The sequence below is a fragment of the Crassostrea angulata genome, chromosome 3 (genome assembly GCF_025612915.1).
Source record: "Crassostrea angulata isolate pt1a10 chromosome 3, ASM2561291v2, whole genome shotgun sequence".
NCBI classification, from domain to species: domain Eukaryota; kingdom Metazoa; phylum Mollusca; class Bivalvia; order Ostreida; family Ostreidae; genus Magallana; species Magallana angulata.
In genome coordinates this window covers 22,963,616-22,975,432 of record NC_069113.1, presented here as the reverse complement: position 1 = coordinate 22,975,432, position 11,817 = coordinate 22,963,616, and the positions used below count along the sequence as shown (strand labels likewise).

The following is an 11,817-nucleotide window of genomic DNA, read 5'->3' as shown; positions in this document are numbered from 1 at the left end:
CTGACACCACAGCAATAGTTTCCGCAATCAAAATTTTCAGCGAAGAAAATGTATTAAATATTTGTAATCTAAATTAATTAGGTGTGTCAAATCTCATCTGTAAAAGTTGCAAGCAAATAAGTTACTGTCAACATTGATAAGGCTAAAAGGTCCTTGGCACCCCATGACAGGTACAGCTTCGGTCTACTAACTCACAGGTCTTGGGTTCAAATAAACCAGTTACTTTTGTTGAAATAATTAATGATATAAAAGTTTAACACCCTTCCCCCTTAATTTCACTTTTTTCCAGCAAATTTCCTGTCCAATGCATGCTAAAATTACATTTTGTTAAGAAATATAGAAGTTTGGGCTGGTAGGCAAATCTCTTCTAAAAGTTGTGGAGGCCCTGTAACTAAATGGGGTTTTCTGCATTCTTGTCCTGGAGGGAAAACACCCCCTAAAAAGTCAGCGAACAAAAACCAAAATAAATGCTTTGTTGTGATGAATTTTATTATAATTTGTAAATCAAATTTCATGTTTTCTGAATATCACACCTCTCACTCAAGACATAAAGATAGATACAAAATATATGTAGATTCATCAAATTTCAACAAACAAATTGTAAGACAATTCCTTTCAATGTAATATCCATAAACACATTTCATTCCCTTACATCGATTACAAAAAGCTGTATTAATTAATATCCTGTAAACAATTTCCTACATTCAACATCATGATGGCTGTGAAAACAGCTTTCCTAAATGCACTAACATTTGATATATAGGAATCAACCACACAAGATTTTGACTGAGAAATTTGTTGAAGTTTACAAACTTCTTCCTTCAAAACTGTGTCAACTTTCAGAATTGTTAAGTTCACTTCATTCACAGGCATTAGTTTTTTAGCAGGTTCAGTCACCATACCACAGTTACAAGTCAAAACGTTATCATGATCAAAGTCATCACTATTTAGAGGAACTCTCCAAGAATGAAAGGTAGGAAAAGATGTCATCATCATGGCTCCAGAATAACCTGTTGTCTTAGCAACCTGTAGTACACTCTTGATAAATATTTCAGAGGCTGCTGAAAGTGCTGAAGCTGTGCACTTTGTTTTCTCAAGAATGAAACCCTGGTTTTCTTTCACCTGAAAAAAAGCAAAACACAAAATATAACTCCAGAAATGTGCTTCAAACATGTACTGTCCCAGTATTAAAATATATGTAGAATTATTTAAAATCATTGCTTGAAAATCCAAATCATACATTATTAATTTCTAGCTCATTTCTGAAATTTGCATAGATAAGTTGAAAAAAAGAATGAAAAACAGTCAAAAACTAGATGAAAAGTATTTTAAAGCAAAATATTTTACTTTCTGTTTGATATGGAAACAAAGGCAAGTTTCCCAGCAACCTCCACCACAGAGCAGTATGGGATACTGTAAAATATTCTGCAGGGTGTTCAAAGCTGTCTCACATACCACCTGCAATGCGATTGTTACAATGAATAAAACAGCAGTAATTATGAAGGAGAGAAATACAAGTTTCTAAGAAAAGACCATTATTAGGCCTAGAAAATTGATGAATTTTATTTTTTGTATCTTAGACTTCATACATACATAGAAATCTGACAATTCAACCTATAATACCTCAGAAAAGTACATTGTACTTATTTTTGTAGCTTGCAAGCGCTCACCAAAATTCCTTATACCACAAAGTTTGGTGAGTTCACTTGCTCAGCTGTACACACCTCTGATCTTATACAAAGTAAGCAGCAAAACTGATGACTCAAACAAAAATCATTCACTACATAACAAAAAAAAAATACCTGAAAAAATTTAAAACATTTGCAAATTTTTTTACCAACCTTGAGCTCTGAGACCATTTCCTCCTCCAAGTTGCACAGAACCAAGGTGTTCATCCCAGAACTCGCTCTCTGCAAGTGAAGATAACTCTTCTTGTTGAGAATGACATGATTCACAGTATCAAGGGAGCCAAGGTATTTTTCAGGTTTACAGGAAAACGACTCCATTGGTGTAGCACCTGCAAAATATCATTTAATACCTTACTTTAATCATTAGGACTTTGGCAAATACCATGACTATGCATTTTGCATCACATTTTTAATTAAAAAGTTGATGGTTTAATTTATTGTAATGCCAGTGTTCTAATATTGAAAACACAGAGGGACCACAATTCACCTGTTAAATCCTGAACAAAACTAGTCAACTTGGCCCCCATGCGTTCAACCACAAAAATTCCGCTTTGTCTCAGCTGCGATTTGATGATAGGGTGGACAACCTTTTGACACATCACAATTCCTACATCGCAGTCCTTGATGCAGTGACAGAATGACTTCATACATTCTATCACAGTCTGCTCTGCATCGACCTCTATATTCTGCTGGTATCTACCCTGGATGACCTCCTCACTATCTCCCGACATCGAGGTTGTCACCAAGGCAACTACAATCTTCTCATCTTTTGTGATGAAATGAAGCTTTTTCTTGGAAAAAGAGGAAATTTCTGGATACAACATTAAAATTCCAGGTAAATGATGGGATTGATTCACTGATTTGCCCTCAGCAGTAAGAATTAAGACACTATTAGTGTTCTTATCGTCCTTTACAGAGGACAAGAAACATTCAACAATCATGGAAGCTAGATGATTCACAGAGTCCTCTGACAATTTACAGAGGGGTTTTGAGGATAGGATTGTTTTCACTAGAGATAGAATCTGAACTGTATTGGACAGCGACAGATGAATTTTTCCAAGGAAATTGTCAGATTTCAACTCGCCTAATGCTAGTTCCATTAACTCTTCAAATATTTCAATTAAAATTCTGTTTCCTGTCAAAGAATATTCAGACAATTCAACAATATTCAGGCAACAAGCCATTAAAAACAATCCACCATCTCCAAACGTTTGAATCTGACCCTCGGCTGACGTTGTCAACAACTTTAAGAGTGGTCTGGATATAGATAATGCTGGCAAGAGACGTCCAGATGATGATGTCAGGGTCACATGACCACCTGCCAAGTTCTGAATGACCTTGACCTTACCATGTGGACCTCTAGAGGAGATGGCAATATTTTTCAACAATTTCAATCCTTCGAAATTGTCCGAGAGTTCACTCTGATGAATCTCACTCTCCTCTTTGATGCTTTTTCTTGAAGCCATCATAATTTGTTAATTTTGCCAACACAATTCAATGAATGATTTAGGCGATTATGAACTGATTCTGTTCGCGTCTTCTCTGTTCCTCTTGTCTTGCCAGCCGCGCCTCATACCGCTCCAGCCCAGTGGAGGGTTTATCCATCCGAATGGTATTGACCCTGTACTTTTCTATAACTTTCCTTAAAATCACTGATCCAAGCAACAGTCCCAAAAATTGGGTGGGTGTTTTCACAATCCTACTCCGCTTTTTTGGGCTTGTAATATTCATTATTTACACACTCAGTGTCTCCAAAAATTAACTAACAAATCCACCAATGTAATGAAATATTCAATAAAAGCGACTCTGAAAAATACATAAAAAATTAAAAGGGTGTACTAATTAAATTTGAAACAGAGAATAAAATGTGAATAAACTGTTACAGTTGCAAAATAGTACATTATACAAATACATGTAAGTTATTTTTTTCTGAATCATTGCCAGTACATAATACATGTATATTGCAAATACTTACAGTGACTGATAAATGGTTAGTGCTTTATGATCTTCTTATAGTGCTCCATATACTCGTCAAAGTCATCTTTACCCAAGTTTACATAAGGACTGAGCTCTGGATATTCTTCAGCAATCTGTTTTTTGGCAACTTCCAGTAACTCTATTTCACGCTTGCGACTGTAGGACATCCAGCCAACATGCATCAGATAGTAGGCTCCAAAAGATGCACTAACTGCAGCAATAACCTTCGCTAAACCTTTCTTTCCCAGAGGCTGTATCATGTTTTGTTCGTCTAATCTGTTATTTATGGCCCCTGCTTTATTTGTTGGAACACTCTAAAAAAAAATATGCTAGTCTTATTCAGGGTTCAAAAAGAAATTCTGTTGTGGTCACAAAAATAAGTTCAAGTTTAAGGACAAAAAAAAAATGACATTCCTTTTTTATCAAAATTTGCACCATGACTATTGCATAACGTAATCCATGACCTTTGATTGCAATCGAGGACACTCGAGTGGATATGGCTATTTTTACAAGCAAAGTATACAGTTTACTCTTGTAAAACATTGCAATGATCACTTGACATATCTAATAAAAGCCAGATATAACTCGCAAATATTCCTTCATCTTTACCTGTTTACATTCCTTGACAAACCGGTAGCTTCCACGTGAGACGTCCTGGCTATCGGCAAAGAAATACTGGTTCTGTGATCGGACTCGTTATTCCAAATAAAAGGGATATCACTCTAAAAACCCGCGAAATATGGAGGGTGGGCGAAGATTTTACAATTACAGGAATACCATATTGACAAAATATATAAAGGTATGAATGATGAAAAATAAAGTTTATACAAGATTTTACAATAGATTGTTCAAAACTTTATTCTTATGATGTATCAGGTCCCTGTCATGTATATTACCATAATGCAACAGATGTCCTTAAGTTGGCGTAATGTTAAAATAAAATTTATAATGGGATGAAATTATGTGATATTTTTTAATACATTTGTTTTATTGAAATAGTTTGTGTATGGAATAGTTTATTTGAAAAAAGCAAGATAACTTTTTTTTTTGTTGTTGGTAAATTGAACAGGTCCAGTACTAGTACAATCATTAATATTAACCAGTGTTAACTATACTAGCTTGAATTCATATTTACATATACTGTAGGACTAAGCGTTATTCAACTACCTGGGCTGCATTCAAGATCGTAGCTGCCACGTAGGGCTAAGTAGTAGCTACGTTGTTGAATGGTAAGCTAACCTAGCCCCTACGTAGATATTTGTAGCCCAAATATTTTATGCTACATGTATAAAGCTTGAAATGAAAAAAAAATTGTTGATGTAATTAGTCTTAAGTTAAATATTTCCAACATCAAATCAGAGAACTAGTGGCTAACCCAGTGGCCTGTTCAATAGACCTAGATATCTATGACCTAGTGGCCAGTCTAGCTGTGCTGATCTTGAACGCAGCTACTTAGTCATACTTTTCTCTTAAATGAGCATTTGTAAAAAAAAAGTTGCACTTAGATGCAGCAATAATTTTCAACTTTGAACTGATCTGGAAACAATTCATTAAAAAATCACTCTTGAATTGTTGCTCTTTCATCACAACTCCAGTCAAAGTTCTTAAAGATTTGAGGCTTATAATGTATATATATACCCGGTAAACAGTTATAACTGTGCTACCAAACAGTTACTTCTTACATGGAATATCAAAGAAGAACAGTTCTGATTAACATGATAATTGATTGGTAATAATGTAGCACAATGTGAGGTAATCGCTCCTATCTATGTCTCATCGCACAATATGCACATACATGTAAGGTGTCATACAGTTACTTAAACAATATATAGAAATGCATGTTTTGCTAAAATATTTTGATATGTCTCTACTCTATTTGCTCTGGGTTGCTTTTTTAAAACTACACAGTACAAATATAGATCAACAGTTCCTTGCAACTTTTTGTCTGTTTAACATAAAAAGCAAAATTTCATAAAAGGTAGCTTAATAAACCTACTTGAGGTAGGTAAATAAAGCTATTTAGGTAAATCAAGCTACGTAGCTAAATCTAGTGATTGTACTGGACCTGTTGAATTTTAAAATTTCAGGTGAATGATAAAAAAGCAATACAAGTAGAGATCCAGAGAAGTGCTAGCGATTCATCCCTCAAGAAAACAAGTGCAAAAAGAGTGGAAAGGAAACATTTGAAAGTAATAAAAACTCATTAACAGAACTTTTCATTTTAAATGAAACACAATGACTTATTATCATCTCATGGTGATGGATTTGAACTCGCTCTTATAGTTTAAGGAGAGCTTAATTATGATGTTTCCTTAGGATTTATGTAGGGAGACTATGAATTAACATTTTGTATGATCATTTGGTTGTGTATTGAGGTATTCCCAAATTTAATTCATTTATTGACACTTGCCATCTTATCATGAACATGGATAACAGAACTAATCACAAACTAGTATTTACAGAGTTTACAAAGTAATAATAAGTTCTACCTACTAGTAAACCACACTTGCTAGGATGGACTGTAAAGGCTACCTATCGACCAGCGTACGATTTTGTACAGTGATAAATATTTTCATTTAGATGTCAGCATATGAATTTGCTGATTTTTGCAATTGTTTATTTCATGCAGGAAATTGAAAGTTTGCTAAAAGATGTTATCATACATCAAATAGAAAATGAAGATAGGAAAAGTAAGAAACATTTGACAGAGTGTAAAATCTTAACAGGTATGTTGCAGTTGAATAGTTTTGTTGATTGATTAAAGGTATATAGATTTTCTTCAGAACTACAATGTATTATTGTTCCAAATTATTTCTTGTTAGATAAGGGTTTTGTAAATAAATCTCAGTATTGTGCTTAAAAATATGCATAATTATCATTTCTCACAAAAATATGCTGCTTTTTATACATAAAGAATATTTAATTTAGAAATATTTTATAATTTTGCTTTTATCACTGATTTGCATATATTTACAACTCATAGAAATGACAACATTCACTGCTTAGAAAATATAAAAAAAAAAAAAATTGTTACATTCTATGGGTATATGTTTGATTACTGTATATAAATAACTCATAAAATCCAAAGCATTTTCTTTTCAATAAACTTTTGTCACTTTATTGAAAAATGGTTAATCACACTGAATTTCTTTTTTGAAAGGTGAAATTGTCAGACTTGGATACACTTTCAAGAAGAAAGCAGAAAATCAGATTCTCCTTCTGTCTGATGAGAGTGATGAAGATGGTGAGAATAAACTGTCGACATTGTTTAATAATATTGAAACAATCTCCCTGACTAAGTCCTTCCTTTTTTATTGATCAACACTCACGTTATAACTTTATCAGAACTAATGACAGACTCTTTTGTAGAATTCTATGCGCACTCCCTTAAGATCTACAGTGAGAAGTTGGTGGTGTTTTACTATCCGTTGGATCAGGAGGATAGTCCAGGCTCCACTAAAGCCATGTCACAGGTCAGTTATAGGACACTGTAAACGTGTAATATTTGGCTGTGTATTCTGTTTAGCATTTTTGGTGAAACATAGCCTCCTGTAAACCAAGTACGTAACCAAATATTATGCATATATAAATGAATAAAGTTTTGGGTTCAGAAATTTATTAGATCTGTGCTAACTTTTTGAATTAAAATTTTCATCAAATATTGCACACCTTTAATATGCTGCATTTACAGTGGTTTGTATGCAGAATATATCCATTTATTTACTCTTTTAACCTTATTATAGGTGCACATGACCTAATTTCAGTCAAAGACATGCGTGTATATGATTACTAGTATAGATTAATCTTTAGTTTCTTGGGCCAAAAATTTCAAAGTATAAACTGGAAGGTAGGTATTTAGTTTGTTTTGCAAGATTTGCGAAAAATTGTGTTTATATATACTGAGGTTTTTTTTCAGCGTACACTTGATCAAGAAAGATAAATAAATTCTTGCCCATGGAGAAAAAAAATTTTAAACCTATATTTAATTGCTGATACATATATCATGTCACATATATCATGTCACATATTATGTTTTATTTGCTTTGAGTACATTCAGTACATACTTTCATTTGTCTTGTAGATGGTGAGAGCACTGAATAGTGGAAACTTGTCTCAGTCACAAACAGGGACTGTCAGCATTAGTAGCTACTTCCAGAAGAGTATTTCCTCCACATCTAAAAATAAGACAGAAAGTTCTACTGGAAAGACAAAGACTACAGGGTCCATGGATGACAAGTGTGAGGAAAGTGAAGAAACTGAAGCAGGAGATCAGTCAGAAAGCTCACATCATGATGAAGAGAAACATCGGGCCATAAAGAATATGTAAGTTTTATAATATTTTATGCCAGATCATTTGGTGACAATTTCTACAGTTAACCATATAAGACTTCATTTTAGGGGTGAATTCAAACGAAATAAGCACTATATAGTTCAGAGTATTCCTTAAGATTAATGTAGGTTCCCAATTAAATGTGAGGAATTAATATCCGCATAAAATCAGGAGGAACAACCCTCACAGATTTTAATTTCATTTTCAGGCTTTCAGGCTTTGAATTATATGAAATCATAACAAAATTTGGTGCTCATGATTTTATATTATCGCAATTGAAACAAAACAGCAGACATGTAGATTTAAGAACTCTTGTGAAATAAGGAATTTACAGTATTAAGAAATTTCAGACAATGTGAATATAAAAGGTATGTGTAATTGCATTACTTTACAGGATAAAACGCAGTGCTCCTGCCCTCTCTAGAAGAACAAAGCATAGGAAAGTCGTGGCAACTAACTCGAGACTCCAAGATGCATATAACTTTGAGGATTCCAGTGACAGCACCAAGCACAGAAAGACATGTAAATCTAGCATGGTTAAAGACAATGGTTTTGATGGAAGTGGTTTAAGTCTTGATTCAATATTGACCTCAGAGGATGGTGATCTTCATCCCTGCCAGGAGAAAGGTTCACCGTCCAAGATACTTGCTGACAGTGCCCCCAGAGACTGTGCTCGCATGGATCTGGACTTTTCCTCCTCTCGCAGTTCTTCAGAGCAGAGCTTAGTAAATTGTGAAAGGAATGATAGAATGGAGTCCACTTTGTCTGTGAAGTCTACAAAGACATTAGGTTCATGTGTTGTTAGTGTTGATTCTGACGATAGTTCATGTGCAGTTGATAGTGGTTTCTTTAAACAAAATGTTTGTAGAAGCAACAAAGGTGAAGTTGATTTTTCTGAGTCAGCAAATTCTAGTAGTAATGCTTATATACAGAAAACGGAGGTCTCTTTTGAGTACAATGTAAAATTTGGGGAAGAGAAAAGTGAGAATGATTCTCTCAGCATGACGAGGCCAGGTTCTGATTCAGATCTACCAGATTTTAGCTTCTTGAAAAGGAAAACAAGAGCATCTTGTTTAAACCAAGTTGAAGAAAAGGACTATGGAGAATTGCAGAAAAACCAAGACCAATTTGATACATGTATTATGATACAGGGGCCAGAAATTGGGCCTGCCCGGCTTTCAGCTGGTGAGGTAACAAGGTCACAAAAACGACCTTTCAGTACCGTGAGTGCCTCTGATGAAGATTCATTGCCTAAAGATCAAGATGAAAAGAGGTTAAAGTTGAAAAGGCCAAGAGTGAAACAGATTCTTCCTGAAATTTCTGATTACCAACTAGAGATTAGTCAGTTTCAGAAAAGTGCACAGAAAAACTCATTAAAAGATATTCAAGCGAATGATTTGGATCCACTGCCAGAATTATCTTCTAGAAACAGAAGAAATGATAAAAGTGAAAAAACTTCATCTAAAGAAATTCCATTAAATGATTTGGATCCATTACCAGTTTTATCTTCTAGTCGAAACAGAAAAAACGAGAAAGGCAATAAATGCATTGAAACAGACTCGGTGAATATTGATCCAGTAACTTCCGATTGCAGGAAAATTGAATTATTTAAAAGACCACAAAATAAATCTGTCGAAAAAAACAATGAACCAAGAGTGTTCTCGTTCAAGAAGGCATCAAGCTCCAACAAGGTGAAGAGACAGTCCATCTTAAACTTTTTATCTCTCAGTGAACAGGAGGAATTATCTGGAGACACAGCTGGGGTGGAGGAGGATTTCAGAGATTCCGACAGTCTGGAAAGTGTCATCATAGACGGACTAGATGATCTTAAAGAGCCAAAGTTCAAAGATGGTGAATCAGAAGCCATTGAAGTAGAAATCAATAGTTTGGGGTAATGTTCTAGTTTATAGTTTAAAAATCATTCCCTATTAATATTTATGCTAATTTCAAATTTAGTTTTTATTGGATTTATTATTTTTTTTACAGCAAAGTGGATGAGCTAAATGAGCAGCACTTACATTATCTGTTGATGAAACACAAAGTCTACCTCCAGGACATTTTTTCAGGAAAGGTACTTGTTGATATTTATTTTAATTTCAGAGATTCTCAATTGACATCACTAAAATTGTTCTGGTATTAATTGTAATTGAGAACATACATCTACCCAGTCACAGTGTAGTCTAGAATTGCTTTATACTTAAAATGTTTTAGAGTTTTTGTTAGTGTTGATGGCTGACTAAGTAGCAATTGCTTTCTTCAAGGTTTCCTCTGAGAGACATGATGTTTATAAAAAGGGAGGAAAACCTAGAAGTAAGTTTTAAGTTTTATAAGCAACATTCAGTCTTGTCGTGCATGTATGAAAATTTGAATTTTGGATTATACTTTTCTTTAACAACAGAGGATTTAAATCATCATGTTCATCTGGGTTTGTTTACTGAAGAACAGTTGGATGTGGTCATGGAAACTCTTATGTCAATATTTTGCAAGAAACATCACAAGGTATATGTGTGAAATGAAACAACATTCATTCAATGCTAATAAAACCATTAAATCTTATGAAATTTTTCAATAATTGGTTTATAAAAGATGATTTTATAGAACAAAATGAAACTGTTTGATACTTTATCATTGATTGCAAAATTACATATGTCGTGTGTTTCAAAGGAAACATGGGTACACTGCATGAAATGGGTGCCGCAAGGAAAGTAATTTTTGTGTGTTCCATTTTATTTGTAGTATCTTGAGTATATAATGAAAGTCTTGCTTCCGGAGGCTCTCATCAAAATCTACATGAACTTTCACAAGATGTCCCACAAAGAGGCAGAAGACGACATGTTGGAGGCAGTCAGAACTCCAGGAGGAATCCATATCTAACATATTTTATACATACATGTGGTTTACAAAATATGCTGAGAGGTTTGGGTCCTTTTTGTTTTGAATTTGTTTTAGCTCACCTGAGCAAATGGCTCAAGTGAGTATAAGAGAAAAGGGGTTTACATTATTTTATGATTGACATGGTGCTATATTTCATGCTAGTTTATTTATTTAAACTATTCAGGACAAAATTGTTGTCTTTTTTCGTCATCTAGTCACAAGTAAGCTGAATGAACAGTTTTTTATGTCTTATTATTTATTGGAATTAACTTGTGTAAAATTGAAAGTATTAAACTAAATGAACATTGAGGGACTATGAAATACAGTTCAATAAAAATTCATGTACTTGTATGTATAAGTAATTTATTTTTTTGAAAATTAGAAAAATGAACTTAGATGCATTACAAATATATTTGCAGATATAAATACATGTACTTGTGTATAAATGAATAATTTATTTTTTGAAAGTTAAAAAAATGATTATTTAGGGACTTTTAGATACAGTTATTGTACACTTGCAGGTATAAATACATGTACCTGGTATGTATGAATTATTTTACATCATTCTGTAGATGTATGATTTTACAACACTTGTCAGTGACCATTGTGTCAAAAGGAAAAAATAAATAGGTTATAAACTTTGCAATTGTTTTTTGTGTTAAAAGACATGAAAAAAAATAATCATTTCCTCTCGTCATTGGTCGCAATAAGCAAACGTAGTAAAACGCTCGAATGAAGATATAAGATTTAGATTTTGTGATTTCCTAAAAACTATTTTTTTTGGCCAAATGTTGAATGAGAGCACACATTGATTATGTCATTTCTAAATTTTCTGATCTGTTTCTGTGTCTAGTAAAATTAAATTTGTCTGATTTAGAATTATAAGCGTGGTTTCCGAATGCGGACAAAAATTTTCTCACAAAAAATATGTTCCATGATTTGACAGTT

General features: G+C 33.5%; 2 protein-coding genes across 2 annotated transcripts; one reads left to right on the top strand and one right to left on the bottom strand.

Annotated features, from left to right (window-relative positions):
* Positions 1-466: 466 nt before the first annotated feature.
* Positions 467-4,361, bottom strand: LOC128177376 (molecular chaperone MKKS-like). Its single transcript, XM_052844069.1, has 6 exons — positions 4,275-4,361; positions 3,664-3,979; positions 2,176-3,494; positions 1,842-2,017; positions 1,348-1,458; positions 467-1,122 (listed from the first exon to the last, which is right to left on the bottom strand). Exons 3-6 carry the CDS (start codon positions 3,155-3,157, stop codon positions 673-675), a joined length of 1,719 nt encoding a protein of 572 aa, XP_052700029.1. The 5' UTR covers positions 3,158-3,494; positions 3,664-3,979; positions 4,275-4,361; the 3' UTR covers positions 467-672.
* Positions 4,343-11,511, top strand: LOC128177375 (uncharacterized). Its single transcript, XM_052844068.1, has 11 exons — positions 4,343-4,464; positions 5,753-5,854; positions 6,295-6,391; positions 6,826-6,909; positions 7,035-7,138; positions 7,747-7,988; positions 8,390-9,886; positions 9,982-10,066; positions 10,257-10,305; positions 10,394-10,494; positions 10,732-11,511. Exons 1-11 carry the CDS (start codon positions 4,405-4,407, stop codon positions 10,867-10,869), a joined length of 2,559 nt encoding a protein of 852 aa, XP_052700028.1. The 5' UTR covers positions 4,343-4,404; the 3' UTR covers positions 10,870-11,511.
* The last annotated feature ends 306 nt before the right edge of the window (positions 11,512-11,817 follow it).

Coding starts and splice junctions, on each gene's coding strand:
- LOC128177376 (XM_052844069.1), bottom strand. CDS start 3,157: ATGATGGCTTCAAGAAAAAGCATCAAAGAGGAGAGTGAGATTCATCAG. Junction 2,018..2,175: donor TTTTGTTCAGGATTTAACAG/GTGAATTGTGGT, acceptor GATATTTTGCAG/GTGCTACACCAATGGAGTCG. Junction 1,459..1,841: donor AAATGGTCTCAGAGCTCAAG/GTTGGTAAAAAA, acceptor ATCGCATTGCAG/GTGGTATGTGAGACAGCTTT.
- LOC128177375 (XM_052844068.1), top strand. CDS start 4,405: ATGGAGGGTGGGCGAAGATTTTACAATTACAGGAATACCATATTGACA. Junction 6,392..6,825: donor AGAGTGTAAAATCTTAACAG/GTATGTTGCAGT, acceptor CTTTTTTGAAAG/GTGAAATTGTCAGACTTGGA. Junction 7,989..8,389: donor CATCGGGCCATAAAGAATAT/GTAAGTTTTATA, acceptor ATTACTTTACAG/GATAAAACGCAGTGCTCCTG.